The following is a 17,223-nucleotide window of genomic DNA, read 5'->3' as shown; positions in this document are numbered from 1 at the left end:
CGTTCTCTAGCACGTTGCAAAGTAATGGTGCTCGGCCGGGACCGCAGAAAAATTCGTATCACCCGGAAATTCGTATTAGCCGTTATTGTATCATCGAGATTCTACTGTATATGGGTTTTTTCATCATAGCCCTAATTTGTTGACCCTCTTATGTCGATTCAACGTTATAACCAATATATTGTTATATGTGGTAACCGTATCGTTATAAGTGGACTGCACTGTAGTAGCGTTTGTGAATTACCTCTTGGAGGAATGATAGAGAAAGATATATTTGCGGAACAATCACAGTTCTTTTGGATCCCTCGTTTACCGTTCTACCAAGTGCCAAAACCGACTCGTATTGTTATTTGGGAAGTTAAGGAACGATGCGTGGTCGCCATTCCCGTATAGCCACAAAGAGCACAGGGCGCTGCGGTTCTAGACGTAATGCGCCCACCGCGGAAGGTTAGAAAAACACCCACATAAGCACAGCAGAGAAGTGTCTACGTCGAGCGGCTCGACTGATAACTGTAGAAGCATTCAAAACACATGGAATCATTCTCCCAGTTCCGGCAGCGTTTTCTTTACTTCCTTTTTAAATAAAAAAATCAGTAGCCCCTCCCCTGTCAAGGAGATGGGGGTAAGCGAAGCCTGTCGCATGTTTCTTCGGTGTTCCTCTGAACGAATTGCACTGACGAGTAACACGTTGTGCTCGAACCACAACCGGTCACATGCACTGCAGCTGGCTCCGAAGTTCTGGTTGAGAAACTCGCACTGAAATCTGGCCGTTGTGCCCGGGAAGTTGGTCCTAGCGTTGCGTGCACCATCATTGTCAGGTTCCTGGAGGGGTTGACGTTTTGCCTCAACATCGCACTCCCGCAACTGGGGTCACTGGCTCTTCACTGATGTTTGGCCTCCAGATCGCACTCCCTCAACTGGGGGTCCGCGGCTCTTCACTGACGTTTCGCCTGGGCTTCAGAAGCCCTCACGCTAGAATCATCTTCTTTCTTCTTTCTGGGGTTTTAAATGCCAAAACCAGTTCTGATTATGAGGCAAGCCGTAGTGAAGGACTCCGGATTATTTTGACCACCAGGGGTTCTTTAATGTGCACTACAATGCAAGCAGACAGGGGTTTTTGCATTTCGCCCCCATTTAAATGCGGCCGGGATTCGATTCTGCGACCTTGTGCTCAGCAGCACAACGCCTTAGCCACTGAGCCACCGCACACCTCGACAACAAGCCCTTTCCCGAGCGTGTTCATTCTGGATGGATCAGAATTAAATATGTCCGTTACGTAAGACAATGAATGGCTCATACCCCGTTAGGCAATGGCTCATACCCCCGTAAATTACCCCCATACCCCCCTTACGACGACAGAAGTGAAATTCTACGCTGGAATGATTAGTGACAACGCAGCCAGCTGTGGAAGCAGACGATGGCGAATGCGGGAGCAGTGGCACGAGCGCGTGCCGAGCACGAGCCACCTGTGCAGCTCTGATCGCTGGCTCAGGCTAGTGTATACAAACTTTGCTTGAAAAGATTTCGAAGCATATTGTTACAAACAATGGTTAAATTTATTAATTTTTTCGTTTCCTTCCTGTTTGGCTGTTGCCTCGGCTCTCTCCCTTAGTAGACTGCTTAATTTCTGTCTTAGTAGATTGCTTATTTTCTGAACTGCTTGCGACTCTTGTTTCCAGTTGCCAATATTGCACGAAAAGCGGTGTACAATTAGAGGAAAACCAGACGAGGCCACGGGTGACATTCATATTGCTTATGGGTTTAACGGTTATTAGTCCAGTGTCACCCGCCGAATAGCTGTCAAGTCTCAGGATTGATTTGGCGGCGTTTTAGGAATGTGTGTGAGGAGTAGTGGTGTCGGTGGAAGGAAAAGGGGGGGAGGGTGGGTGCCTGGGTACGTGCCTGCATGCACATGCCAACTTGGTAGGTGCTCACAGTAGTTGCTGCGTGGCTGACCACCCAAGAAGCCAAGCTCCTTCTCATGAGTGCTGCTGTCACTTCAGCCCGTGCGCATGATTGCATGCCCAATGTCGATATAATCATCTATGGGTACAAACCTATCATCGGCAAGCTTCTTGCAATCGCATGCCGCCCGACACCCCCGCTGGCTAGGCATAAATAGCGTGCCTAACAACACACGCCCTTTTGCTTCTATCAAAGTCCGACCAATGACCACCGACTATGAAAACATGCACAAGAGGCAAAGAAAAATATTCCCTTTAAAAGAGGAAGACACCACACACAGTGGAAGAGCGCTACAGGCAAAAGTCTAGATGGCAGATATGGTCAGCTTGCCGAAGAGGCTAGAGGCTTTTAGGCAGGTTAGTCCTCAACCCCCCCCCCCCGAGCTTCTTCCAAGCTGCTTCTCACCATGGTCCGTGCACAGGAGTCACTATTTTCAACGACATTGCAGTGGACATGCTGCGGCAGCGTTTCTGCAGGAGCAGCACTCCCATGAAACCGGCAGCTAGCAAAGCCAGAGACCAGGCTGGAAGAAGTGGGAGGCTGTGGGGTCACCCCGTACGGCTGGGAAGGGTAGCCATGCATGTGGCTCGGGAGCAGCCGGCTACCCCCCGATGGCGGCAGTGGACACGAAGGGAGGCCCCTGTGCACACGGACAAAGCACTGCTCCCTGCCAGGTGGGAGGGGACGTTCGCTGCGCATAAGAGATCACTCGTCACACACAGTGCATCAGAGGAAAGGAAACACACATGGCACACAAGGACAATACAGTAAAACCTCGATAATTTCAACTCGGTTAATTCGAAATTTCGGTTAAGTCGAAGAATTTGAGCGGTCCCGTCATTTTCGATGCAAATTCTATCAGATAATTTGAATGGGCCACGCGGCTCTATTCGGATAATTCGAAGTTTCCGGCTGGCAGCAACATGCGGCTGTTAGGCTAGGGCGCTCCGTACAGTCACCAACCGATTTTCCCGAGCTCGTGGGGACTGAAAAATAGTACGAAAAACTCGTTCGGCCGAAGAAAAAAAAAGAATTATTAGGCCTCTTAGTGCGGCTTAAAAAAAATCTCTAATAATGCCCTGCCTCATACTACGCTTGGAGGGGATCGACTTGCTTGGATTTGCGCAGCAGTGATGTCTCCGTGTACAGTCGACACGAACCTCACCGCGATGGCGATCTCCGCTAACGGAGTTCACCATGGAGATCGAAGGAACGAGCTTCGCACTGCTTAGCTCTCGCGAAGGCACAGGAGGTAGCGCCGATCACCGAGACATGGGTCTCCGAGACACCTGCTCAGTGTACATGCCGCATTCAAAATAGCAACCGAAACTTTAGAGAGAAAAAAAACTGACTACCTGAATTAACAAGCATGGTGTCAGCGCGCACAAGCAAGCATGAATAGATCACACTCGATGACCGCAGACAACCACTGTCAAAACGCTGGTGCAAACGAGCATGGCCACCACAGCGAGCGAAGGTTCATGCTGTCTATCGCTTCAACGGAAAGTGAGTGGCGAAAGCACAGCGCATACAAAGTTAGGAGCCATGTTGCAGATCGCTTTCAAGATACGGTGAGCCCGACCGCCCGGCGCCGCGCAAAGTTGCGCACAGAGCAGAAGCCACAACCCCTCCCTCCCTCCCTCCTGCTCTGCCTTCCCGCTTTCCTCCTTTCACGTGGGAGATTGAGATTGCGTCGCCAGTTCCTCTTGCGCCCGGTTGCAAGATACGCATTTTGTGACGCAGCACAGTGTCGTCCCCCCCCCTCCCTCTCACACCCCCACGGCCTTTGGCGCGACGGAGGAAGTCGCGTTTGCGCTCCGCCGTGCGTTCGCTCTCCATGAAAGCACACATCCCATGCGCATTTTCACTCGCACATTTGGTGGGCGGCGACGATTTTATCGCCCTTGGACTTTATACGAAACCTCGCGACGGCGGTGGCAGAAATCCGCTTGAAGTGTCCTCGCAATAAAAAAACATCCCCCAATAAATGGTTACGACGACAGTGCTGACCGCATATACTAGAAAGAAAAAATAAAAAGTGCAGTACTCTGGAGTGCTTTGTCAGCCAAGAGCGGGCGTGGCCACCGAGAATGGAGGATGGCGCGAGCTCTTTATTGATATCGCGCGCCTCCCAATCTTGGAGGCTATAAAGCAGGCCACTGGAATCCAAGCCAGTGCAAAATCCCACATGGCGTCCTCCAAGATTGGGTAGCGTGGCTCGGAACGAGCGATTTAGTCCTGAAAATCGAACCTTGGGGTCTCAATTCGTCCCAAAAATTGAGTGCGAAAATGCATAAACTTAATGGGAACCATGACGGTGCATTTTTGAAGTCCGGAATATCCAGCAAATCCAAATTTTTGGAGTCAAGCACCCGAACACCCGTTTTAGCGGCAGTTATCGATTCCGTGAACATCGTCCGCAACTTTGTTGAGTGCAGTGCAGGTGATATTTATATGCTACGTGTTGCGAGGCAGCTGGAGAGCATGGAACTTGGGGCGGCGAACTACCGCGCCAAGTAATCCCGCATCAGTGATTACTTCGAGTAATCTTTCTCGGACGTGGAAAATAAAGGTGATTTTGCGGCAAGTTCTTGCTTTTTTTTTTATTCATTTCGGTTAATTAGAAAATCCACTTAATTCGAAGAATTTTCATCATTTGGCAGCCTTCGAATTATCGAGGTTTTACTGTACTTGAAACAACTATGCCCTTTTCTGACAATGACCATCAAAAGAACAAAAAAACAAACCAAAGACAACAGCTCAGTGCAATGAGTGCCACCTTGTTTGTCATTATGCAATGAAAACGAAAATAAGTACAACATGGCTTCCACAAAATTGTACAGCTGTTGCTGCATCACATCGCCCGCATTGAACTAATTCTTTTTTGCGGCAGATTCACTGACAGGCAACTGCCACATTTATTACGTCTTCTGTTACAAGGCTTTGATAATATCCCTGGCAATCTTCTCAGTGTTCTGGGCTAGAATTTCATACTGGAGAATCTTGAAGATCGTGCTTCAGGCAAGTGTTTTCATATTACAGTCAAATCTCCTTAATTCAAACTGCCGGTTTATTCGAATTGACGCTGTGGTCCCGTCAAAGTTATGTGTATTCCAATGGGCGAAAACGCCCGGTAATTCGAACGTGAAAGCATTTGCGACGGTTAATTCGAACATACCGCGCACCGACAATGCTCTTAGCAGCACGCCAAATGATGCGGCGGCGCCTCCGACCGGCATTGCTCTGACACCGCGCGGTCATAGAGCAAAAGCTCAGCAGAGACCCTTCAATGCCGTGCGCGAAGGGAAAAAAAAGGAAAAAAAAAAAACACCGTGGCGTAAATTTCACCCTCTTTCACATGGCAAGGTCCCCGTTTCTGTGTCGCACCGGAACACGCGGCGTGTACAAGCCGACTAGAGTGTACTAGACAACAATATTCTAGTACACTCTAGTGCCAACGTCTCAGCCACGCAGAGAAAATGGTAGTGAACCCTTCTTTTTTATGCTTCCTGTATTTTCTAGTCACGTGGTGACTTTGCATGCTGCAGCTGCAGCGCAGAGGGAAGCAGCAGCGGAGGCCCAGTCCGGCCAACAAAACTGCCCACGCCAACAAGCGCTCACTTCCAAATAATGGCAGGAAACGAAACTTCAGGGGGAGGGCTAAGCTGGCGCCGGCACGGCGACGGGCGCGCACGGAGACAGTCGAAGGTGAGGGAGAGCGAGGGGAGCCACCGAAGCCACGGCTACCGAAAGCGGCGGAGTTGCCGAGGCCAAATCCACTTACCTGCCGCCCTACTCCCTCACCTTCGACCGGTAGCGCACCCAGGATCCCTGAAGGGGGGGGGGGGGGGGGGGGTTGACAGTTTGCCTTAGTTTGCCAATACCATCTAAACAGCACTAATTCCAATTTCTTCACAGGAAATTGCCAAAAAATGCGCTTTTTGCGCAAGTTTGTGAGTGTGCAGACGATTGCGCGTCTTACATCATGGTTGCAGTACTCAAAGGCGCAAGGAATGAAAAGGGGTTAAACAAAAGGGGTTAACTCGGCCTCAGGGCGTGGGGGGGGGGGTTACAATCCCCGAACACCCCCCCCCCCCCCCCGTCGGTGTGCCACTGCCTTCGACGGTCTCCGCGCGCACCCGTCACCGTGCCGGAGCCGCCTGCTCCCTGAAGTTTCGTTTTCTGCAGTTATCGGGAAGCGAGCATTTGCCGGCGTGGGCAGTTTCATGGCCCCCGCTCGCTATGCACTAGCAGCCACGATATTTCATGACTCGCACCGTTTGTGCATCGTGCTATGGTGCACGATGTGGGGATGCGCGACTCTCACGCGTCTCCTGTGGTCCGGCTTCACTGCATGGCTGGGTGCCGGAGGCGGTCGTAGTGGTTGCGGAGCGTTGCGAGAGATGGCACGAGTGTTGCAATGCTAACGCCACCTAACGGCGGGGTGACTTGGGAGAAAAAGGTCGAAGGCGCTCTCTCTTGCGCTTGGGATCGGCGGCCAACAGACACGAACGCTTCGCGTGTGTGCCGGCCCGCTTCGCTCGACCGTCGCGCGAGGCTAAGAGCAGGACACCGGTATGGACGAACAAGGATCGTTCGAGCGCGCCACCCTTCGCGTGACTACACGTGAACGACTAGGCGATGGTGTCATAGCATGGGGCGAACGTATTCGCTCGCTATCGGGTCGCGGTGAGTTGGACTTCCTTGACTTGTCACGCGCCCGTGTGAATGTTTTATTGGTAGTAATTCGGCTAGTGTGTATTAGTGTATGAAAGGTGCAATAAATGCCCTTTTGATTGTTTGCACTACTGTGTTGTCGTTCCTTTGTCCCAAGAGTATGTGTGAGACCCCATAACGAATACTTCAAAAATACGTCTTTTTAATTCGAACTTCTTTTAATTCGAACAAATTTTCGGGCCCCTTCGAGTTTGAATTATCGAGATTCGACTGTAGCAGGCATTTAGTGGCACATCAGTCGATATAGTAGGCATATTATTAATACCCATGTCACACAGGCACGCTTGGAAGGCCTTCCAGTCGACGGCCTTCGAAACGTCACAACTCTATCGACTCAAAGGAGTTGTGGCGGTGCTACACGGCACTCTTGAAAGGCCGTTGAGTGGTCACAGGCGTTTCTCGCAAAAATTGTGCGGCGCTGCGGATCTTTAGTGTTGTTTTCATGTAACCAAAAGTAAAATATTGTTAAATCCACTCAAAAGCACAGAAATGTATTTTAATAAATTGTTTATACATTGTTATAAATTTTTGTTTAGTTTTTAAGCTTTAAGTAACGAAACTGTCGCACAATGAACACAAGCACGTCGCTGTTGTCGAGAGTATGTGCAGTTCGCACATTTCAAGTGGTAAAAATACTTTATTAAATAAATAATAACACTTGTATATACTATTTTTGAGAGCATTTGGTTTGATTTTTTCTTTCTATTCGTGAGTACGAGCACACTGTGAATGAGACGGCCCATTGGCGCTGTTTCCGCTTCCGTTCCTCAAAGGCCATCGGGGTTTGGATAGAGTTTTATATGCTCCGTTGACTCGATGGACTATTGACTCGGCGGCCTTCGAAACCGCACGTGTAGCAGCTCGAACTTGACCTTTGAGTCAATGGACTATCGGTTGGAAGGCCTTCCAAACGCCCGTGTGACATGGGTATAAGCAAGTTAAAGGGACGCTAAAGCAAAACAATAAGTTTAGACTGATAAACTATTGTTTGAGAACTCTATTGTCAATTTTGCAAAAATAGGTTGATTACATGAGAAGAAAATGAAGGTCGAAGTAAATTTTTTTTTTTTAATTTAGCGACGAAACGACAAAGCCAGTACGTCAGTGTGACGTCCCAGATTTCAATGTATTTATCATATCTGGGCAGCATTGGGCTCAGTGAAAGTTTCCGAAACTTGCCACTTCATTCCTTGGTTCCATTAGAACACATTGTAGTTCATTCATTTTGACCCTAAGAGAATTAACTAGGACCCAGCAAAGCCGTCTACATTCTCGGCGTCACGGCGGCCTTGTGCGGGCACAAGGTGGCGTCGCCACTCATCTTATGTGTTTTTAACTTTTTCTGGCTTACCAAGTGTCTTATTGCAGTAAGAATGGTGTTATTGGTATTGTAGGAGGGTAATTTACAAATAGAGGGGAAATCGTTTTTCTCTTCAGTGTCCCTTTTAAAAACTGTGATAAAAATGACAAACGCAAGTGAAAGATCCTCACATTTATCATTTTCATCAATGTGAGATGCAAAGCACACCATAAACAGAAGTGCCTTAAATGCTCAAGCACTGCTCCCACAATGACTCTCACCAGCCTCCGATGTGCAACAGAGTGCATTTTTCAGGCATAGTCAAATGGCAAAATTTGCTAACCACTTCAAGCATGCTGAAAAAAGCGCACTTCAAATCTCAAATATACACTGCCTCTTCCTGCGATGACTTGGACTAATTTTTAAAAATCACCTGCGACAGATAGCACAATTCTAATTTTTGAGCTGGATTGCTGAAAAAGGCAGACATTATTTGCAAAAAAAATAGAAGTGCATAATTGACTAATTACTAAAATTAAAATTGCCACACGGTACATGTTGCAATTTACAAATTGTAGCCAGGGAGATTGCAAGGCAGTTCCACTTGTCACAAATTGTCAAGATTACACCAGTTTTGAGATATCAATTCCCGAACTTTGCCAAAAAAATTCCCGAAAGAAATACATTGCAGTCCAGTTATTTTTGTGCTTCAATGCATAAAACAACGTTTTGTTAAAAAAGTAAGTGGGGCGACAGCGCATTTTTACCGCAAGTTTGATGGCACATATGCACAGAATTCTTTTCTAGTGGTTGTTCAATTCACTGCAGAAGCACACTTCATCAGTGCTGCTGGGAGTTTCCATGAGACTGTAGGAGCATTGTGCTATGCTGGAGGTGACGAGGTGACGCAGCAAGTCGGGGAAGTGACCTGCTTTTGTCATCAACGAATTCAGAGTCGCAAATTGAAGTCTACAGATATATTTTTCCTTTTCAATTATATTCTATTACAGAAACCAGGAGGTAGCTGAAGGTCCGGGTACAGGTTATGAGTACAAAAACAACAATATAAAGCGCCCAAGTTGTAAGTGTGGCAGTTTGAGATGTGCAACGCTTTTGGCCATTTAGTGGCCCAATGGAATGTTTTCGTTAAAAGAAAAAATTATGGTTGATTCCTCTTGCATAGGAATCGGTAGAACACGAAAGTGAAACGTGTCTTCACAGAAGCTGTTGCATGTTTGCTTCATGAACTCACGGCCCGCTGCAGCGAAAGGCGTACGATTTGCAGGACGGCGACCGTGTTGCACGTTTGCTTTGCGCACAGCGTCCTGTTGATGAGCGGAGTCTCAACACGCCAGGCATCTCGACTCGCTGACTTGCCCACGACAAATTGATAAGAGCGTTCTAAGGCGTGTCTGTGCATGCATCCGTGGCATAATGGTTTCAATGTCGGGCTTCTGTACTAGAGGACCTGGGTTCGAATCCTGCTGTCAGACAATTCTAATAATGTTTATTATTCGGCGTAGTTTATTATTCATTTATTATTCGGCTTAGTAATGTTTATTATTGGGCACAGTACTTCGTTGAAAATGATGAGTTAAGGTCATGAAGCCAAACGTTTACACTTGCTTCTTTATTCTATGGCTACACCGCATTCAAGCCTCCGCTTGGCTGCGACTACCGAAGCGCTCCCTGTCGGCGCTCGTTAGTGTCACGATGCAGTGCTTCACCTCACCACTCCTAGATGGCGGCACCGGAGCCGACGTCACATTCACATCCTGTTGCCGGAAATCAGTCGTGAAACCCGGCATAAAACACTCATGTTAAAAAAAAAAGCTTGCACATGAACCTCAAAAGGGGGCAACAATTCAGAAATAGCCGAGCATTTGGAGACTACAAAAATTTGCGAGTCCTACTGGATCCCCTTTTGCGACTTCACTCAAAGAAACCAATTGGGCATGCATACTTCAATGCCACATGGTTGCAATTGAGAGCGAGTGAGTGACTGCAGCATAACACTGCCATAAAATAGGCATGGCGCAGCCAATCCCAAGCCGTTTACTCACCCACAGGGATGTATAGGGTTCACGTGCCCGAAGTGCAACGTAGAAGATGGCGCCGAGGAAAACGTTGGCAACACAGGCGATCCTCGTCCACTCCTGGGGAGACCAGCCCCATCGTTGGCACTGCCATTTGCGGCAGCGCCACTCTCTTCATCCGACTGCGTCAGGTCCACAAATGCAGCAGCTGCGGCACCGTGACGAGAAAGCCCACGACTGCTGCCGGCAGCTGTGTGCAGCACCGACGAGTCCTCTGGCGGTCCTCTCGACAGTGGGGACCGCCGCGGCGCATGACGCGACAAATCACAAGCGCCACCGTGGCTCGAACCAGAAGTGGAGGGGTGTCCGCCGCCACTGCCAAGTGTCTGACGCGAGGCTGGCCGACGGTAGTTCCTAGAGATGGGACATGGGGGAAGGTAAAAAAAAAAAAAATAGGGAGAGGAATGAAATATAAACATGAAGCTTGCAAGACTAGCTGAACCAAACTGACATAACGCTACTGTTGCATTGCCATTACAGCCCCACAGTGGAAAACTGTCTGCTACTAATCTGGCTAAGTGCTTAAAAACATGATTTCCAAACTACACATTTTGCCAAGTAGCAAGTTGACAATGTTTTTAGACCCTCTTTCTACGGTAGTTGAGTACCACAAGGATGCTTCAATGGCAAACTGGATTGAAAACATGGCTTTAGAAGCAGCAAGGAAAACTGAAACACCAAGGAACCCGGATATGTACTCAACAATGAAAGCTTCTGAAGAGGCTCCTTCCAGATCAGCACTGTCGAAAGACTGATAGGCTTGTCAACCAGCAGCAATCTTCACTTGCTTGTGCAGCAATTTTTACTGCCACAAGCCCAGGTTAAAAGGTACGTGTATGAGGAAATTCTGGGCCAAAAAGAAGGTCTATGTAAATAGTGATGTAAGCATGGTGCCTTCTGTTGGCTCGGCTTGCGGAGATGCACCTGCTGGTTTCGGCGTCTGAAGGAATTGCGATTTGCAGGCGGGTGGTTGTAGCTCCCCGAACATGTCACGCAGCTATCTTTCCTACACGACAACATTAACCCTTTCAGGGTCAATGGCGTACATGCACATCCCCTGCGAACACCTTCAAAATGGTCAATTATGTACATGTACGTCATCACTTGTACATTTAAAAAGCATGCCTTATTCGATCATTTCTTTCATTTGGCATGTGCTGCCACTCGAGGGGAACACCTGCAATTTGTTACTTGCGCCGATGCATCTCCGTGTTTTTTCTTTTTTTTTTATGGCAACGGCGCGTTGGCTATCGCTCGCGCAGCTGGGAGCGTGCGCGCGGCGGCAGCAAATTTCTGTTGTCTCCTGCGGCGGCTCCCGCTTGTTGCACGCGCTAAACTGATGACTATCTGGTTTCGAATCTCTCAAAGGGTGACCGCTTGTTACTCGATCGTTTATCGCTCACAGTGGCACGATTACACTTGTTCCCAGGCAGGCACGCAGATACACAAACGATGATGCCGTTTTTGCGTTTCCTTTTTTGGAGACTACAAAAGCTCTATCGCACCTTGTTGGCAATAGGACGAAGGCTTCTCACTTGTTTCTTTTTCTGGATGTGCACACAACCATTTTTTAGTGCGCTTATCTTTTCATTGATAAATAAACATTGTGTATTTTACAACAAAAACAATTTTTTCATCACTTTACGGTCACCCTAAAAAAATTGCGACCATTTTTTTCGAAATAAGTTCTTTCAAAGAATTTATCTCAGCAATAAAAAAAAAGACCCTGGGGGGTGGCATTTGGCAATAAGTTCGACCCTCAAAGGGTTAAATAACTGCAGTTATGGGCTACTGTCAAGCAAAAGTGTTGTACTAGATAATTTTGCTTATCACGAAACGTAACTTTACTTCTTTCTGGGGTTTTAATTGCCAAAACCAATTCTGATTATGGGGCATGCCGTAGTGGAGGGCTCCAGATTCATTTTTACCACCTGGGAATCTTTATTGTGCACTACAACGCAAGCACACAGGCGTTTTTGCATTTCGCCTCCATCGAAATGCGGCCGCCGCAGCTGGGATTCGATCCCGCGATCTCATGCTCAGCAGCGCAACGCCTTAGCTCACTGAGCCACCGCGGCGGGTGAAACATAACATTAATATGTTATTTGCTGCGCAATAAACTTCTTGCACTTAGTTTTCATTATTTGAATTCGCTTCGAAATTGCAGATATTATATTTTTACACTCCTAATGAAAAACCATCTCGAAGGCCGTGCTTTTCCCAACTGCAGCCGCTGGCAGCGGTTTGTGATGACACGGCAGCCATTTTTCAGACAGCACTTATGGTAAGGGGTGCAAATAAAGGCAACTGCCCAATTTTTTTTTTTGCTCTGGCCAAACTAGACATGTAACAGCACCAAATGTTATACGTATTGAATTATCAGGACCCTATTACTGCAAGATTTAAGCAAAAGCAAAGCAGAGATAAGTGCGAAATCTTATAAGCAGAGGTGTACAAATATTGAATACCACCGAATCGAATAGCTAACATTCTGACAATTTTATTCACAAATCGAATATCTATTTGATTTTTGAATATTTGATATATTCGGTGTAGAGACCCATGTGGTGCAACGTGTCGCATACGCTGGAGGGCACCTCGTGCTCAATACCGCCCAAACGAGTGTTTCACTTTGTTTTCGCCGCAAAAGGACCGCTGAGCGCACCAAGGACGGGCCATGCACGCGATAGCAACAAAGTTGTTCATGGCCCCCATCTTTGCGACCCACAGAACTACGCGTTTTCTCGTTGCTGAGGCTGTTCATGGAAGCGCATCGATCTTTCATTTTTTTTTGTTTTTTTTTTGTGCATGTGTGTTTTTTGTAGCTTTAAGCAACACGCTATAAAATTGGCTTTGAATTGACACGGCAGGTGCGAATTTGTCATGACCTGGTTGCATGCACTGGCGTGGATGGCGGATGAACAATGGGACGGGGGGGGGGGGGGGGGGGGGGGGGCGTCACGCAAACTTTTCGTGACCGCGCAGATTGGCCTTACCGATATTTCACCTTCCACGAAGTTGGGATATTTCTTCTGCATTTTGGATTAAAAAATTGAAACGCTAAACTTTCTATGCAATTAATAAACGATTGCCGCAAAACACAGGTCCACTAATAACTTGAGAACCTCATTGCTATTCAGTACAACAGAGTGTCATTAATTCATAAGTTTTGGAGGAAAAAGCATTTGATTTTATTAGGGATGGGCGAATATTCGGTATTGTCGAATATTCAATCGAATAATTCTATATTCGTTATTTGCTTCGATTCGAATTCAAGGATTCGATATTTTCTAATTATTCAGCCCTCAAGAATAGTCAGCCAGACGGCACGGACGGCCGGTACACATCTCGGAGGCTATGCTTCCCGTCATGGCTGCCATACATAACCATAAATCTCGAAGGCTATACGTTTTTGCATTAAAGAGCCGGAAATGTACGACGCAAAAGAGCAGGAACGGCACTAGCATACAACCGAAACGAAGCGGTGGAGTCCGCATCTCCATAGTCATCAACGGAAATTGTACGTCCTTGTCGCACGTGAGTAACAGCAACGACGGACTGCTTCGTGCCTATCTGTGCCTTTATTGCGCTTACCGCTGCGCATAACAGCGCATTGGCCGCGGGATTTTATAGTCGCCATCCATGATCACGTTGATAGCTGCTGCAGTTTCGTCCACAGCGGTTGTGGCAAAAGTAGTTTCGTTTTGACTCAATACGCACGTCAGCCACGTGCCTAAAATGCTGCGAAGTGGCCATCCATGATCGCATAGATAGCGACTGCGATTTCGTCTGCAGTTGATGCAGCGAACGGTAGTTTCGATCTGACTTGGAGCGTGCGTCGGCCGCGTGTCTTAAGCACCGCAAAGTGGCCGTTCATAATCGCGTTGATAGCGACCGCGGTTGCGACAAACAGTTGTTTCGGTTTGACTCTGTGCAAAGCTGCCAAGGATGAAGAGCACCGGCTACATCGCGATGGACGTGCAATCTGTTGGCAGTCAGCTTACTGGTGAAAAAATAGTCGGGATGTGCGCGCGGTAGTGCAAAGCGTGTCGCAAATGATGGCGCGTGCCGTGGCCGTGCTGCGAAGGAAGTCGCGAGGCCTCGATTGCCGCTGCGAGAGCCAATCAGTCACGAGATGACGAGAATTGCTTTTGTGCAAAATAGCAAAAGGATTTGCTCATCCATTACACTAATAAAATCGTGCTGACATAGTAAGCATTTGCTTATTGTTTTCTGGATACGCGATAATTCGGCATTCGGTTAATTCGGACATTTTTTTACGGTCCCGTGAAATTCGAATTAACTAGGTTTTACTGTAATACGTGATATATGCTATTCAAACTATTCGATTCGAAATTATTCGACCAAATCACTATTTGCTTCGAACCTCAAGTTCACTATTCGCCCATCCCTAGATTTTATTCAACAGAAATTCTACTGTTAAAAAGACATTTTCCAGACCTTTATATACTAGAACTGAGCTATAATAAATAAATAATAAATAAATGACATGGCAATCAGTGCAGAGGATGGGACAAGTGATATACAAACAGAAGGCAGATACCTGTCTGTATAGATCTTGTCCCGCTTCTGCACTGTTCGGCACAATCAATGAGAACCTATTTAACCTGGCTTAGATGTAATCAGCAAATAAAGTGGATGCAGTTGAACGTTTCTTCTGCTGAAAGGTTCACCAAATCAGGGAGATTCCTACAAAAATAGAGGGAAATCTGGCACTGTGACTGTACAGCTACAACGGAAATTATCAGCACTACAGTAAAACCTTGTTAATTCGGATTTCACGGGACCAAAGACGTTGTCCAAATTAACCGAATGTCGAATTATGGAGGGTATCCAGAAAAAAAAACAAATGCTTACTACGTCAACACGCTTTTATTTAGTGAGTGAATGAGCAAAGCCTGTTGCTATTTTGCACAAAAGCAGTGCAGAAGCTGCAATTCTTGTCATCTCGTAACTGATTGGCTCTCGCAGTGTCGATTGAGGCCTCATAACTTCCTTCGCAGCACAGGCACGGCGCACGCCTTCATTTGCAACTATTGCGTGCACATCCGATTATTTTTTCGCCAGTGGGCTGATCGCCAACAGATCATTCGTCCATCGCAATGTAGCCGGTGGTCTTCATCCTCGACAACTTTGCACAGAGTCAAAACGAAACTGTTCGCCCAACTGCTGCGGAGGAAACAGCAGCCGCTATCGACGTGATTATGAACGGCGACATTGCGGTGACGAAGGCACGCGGCTGGCGCACACACTAAGTCAGAACGAAACTACCGTTTGCTGCAACAACTGCAGACGAAACCACGGTTGCTATGGACACGATCATGGATGGCCGACTACGCAGTTTTTAGGCAAGCGGCCAACACACGTATACCGAGTCATGGATGGCGACAACGCAATTATGAAAACATGCAGCCAACGCGGTGTTATGCCAGCGGTAGACACAAGAATAAAGGCTTTAAAGTCATAAATGAATAACACGTTCGGGCGTTGCTGTCATTCACGTACGATTTCTGCCGATGACTATGGCGATGCGGGCTCCGCCGCTTCGTTTCGGTTGGACGATAGCGCCGTTTTTGCTCTTTTACATGGCACATTTACTACGCTCTGCGCTTGCCGAGCTCCGAAACTTGTGCCAATTAACTGATGAGCGGCCAAATATGACCGAATTAATGAGAGTTCGATTGCATTGAATAATGCACATGCCTGCCGGGACCAGAGGACAAGTCAGAATTATCAGATTTTTCAGAATTAACGAGGATCGAATTAATGAAGTTTTACTGTACTACTATACATGAATTTGTCCAATCTTTGTGCTTCCGACTTATTCTAGAGCCTTTATTGCAATAGCAATTATACGGTCACTCCAAGCAAATTTTTGCCGTCGTCGTCGTGAGGTTCCACATATACATGTATTTATATTGGCTAGGCATATAGCATATTTAGGTATGCTATACGCCCCGCCATGCGGGTTATATTGGCACACCCTTCTATCACTAAAGTCGCTCATACCAGGTCTTACATTCTCAACAAAATTATTCCTCAGAATCTTGAGAATGGCAGCCCACAAACATACAAACAAATTTTAAAAGTGCAAAACAATAACAGATCTCAAACCTGAAAATTATGTAATTTTTGGGCACGGCTGCGCACTACCTCTGGTATTGGCCCAGAGAAGAAGTTTGAAAAATACCATGATATGGAAAAGTGGTGGCGAAGTCGCTAAGATGCTGTCTTTAATTAATAAACATAAATTAAGCTTTCGGATGGCAGGATTCAAACTGAGGACCCCTAGCACAACAGCTCATTTTCACTTAGCTTACGTTTACTTCAAATTCATACTGCCACTACAGCTACGAGTCTTACACTTCACCTAATATCACATTTTTTGCTTCGCCTTTATGGCAAGACTTATTTTTCATTATGCTTTCTTTTTCTAAATTTCCAAGCAATATATGCACACATGCACAATCATTGCAAGCTGTCACATTTGTAACATAATATTTTATTGAATACAATAAATTTGCAATGTCGAAAAATGTTTTGAAGCCAGGATGGACGAAGTTTACGCTCCCCATCCGTACCACCCACACACGACCAATCTGTTACCACTTTATTACCTATCTGCTACCTACATATAAACCATCTAGCATACTACACATACTAGCCTCATATTACCTATATGCTACCCATGTACTGCCCATCCGTTACCTATGTAATTCTCGGTCATACGTTGGGAAAAAAAGTGAAGCAAACATATGATCCGAAGTCACTAAAAATTTGCCAGACTCTACTGTAGCTGACATCTATGTAATGTGAAGCATTGCGCAAATCATTGCAGCAGGAGACGCCAACAAGCACCGAAGTTATGGGCCTGAGCGTCCTGAGATGCACATTGTCGATTTTGCAGCTCCCGCAAGCTTATGTTTACGCTGGTTGGATTTGCCTTGAGTCAGCAGCTCCTTCGGGCAGGGCGTTTCGGCGTGAAGTTTTGACGGCGCCCACTTCGCGAGAATTGTTGTTACAGCACGAGACTCAGACGCGTGCACGGAGATGATGGGGCTTGGGCAACCCAAGACACACTGTTTTCCTATTGTGTAGTGTGTTGAA

At 47.0% G+C, this 17,223-nt stretch overlaps 1 protein-coding gene across 2 annotated transcripts in view; it reads right to left on the bottom strand.

Annotated features, from left to right (window-relative positions):
• The window catches only part of LOC119455460 (E3 ubiquitin-protein ligase Arkadia-like), an 80,471-nt gene that overhangs the window by 45,523 nt on the left and 17,725 nt on the right, over positions 1 to 17,223 (bottom strand). For both annotated transcript variants that reach the window (XM_037716869.2, XM_049668797.1), the window contains exons 7-8: positions 10,063 to 10,449; positions 2,368 to 2,653 (exon numbers count right to left, since the gene is read on the bottom strand). In XM_037716869.2, the coding sequence (XP_037572797.1) occupies positions 2,368 to 2,653; positions 10,063 to 10,449 (673 nt within the window). The remainder of the gene's footprint in view (positions 1 to 2,367; positions 2,654 to 10,062; positions 10,450 to 17,223) is intronic.

Source organism: Dermacentor silvarum, chromosome 6 (assembly GCF_013339745.2).
Source record: "Dermacentor silvarum isolate Dsil-2018 chromosome 6, BIME_Dsil_1.4, whole genome shotgun sequence".
Classification (NCBI taxonomy): Eukaryota; Metazoa; Arthropoda; class Arachnida; order Ixodida; family Ixodidae; genus Dermacentor; species Dermacentor silvarum.
This window is presented reverse-complemented; position numbering and strand designations above follow the sequence as displayed.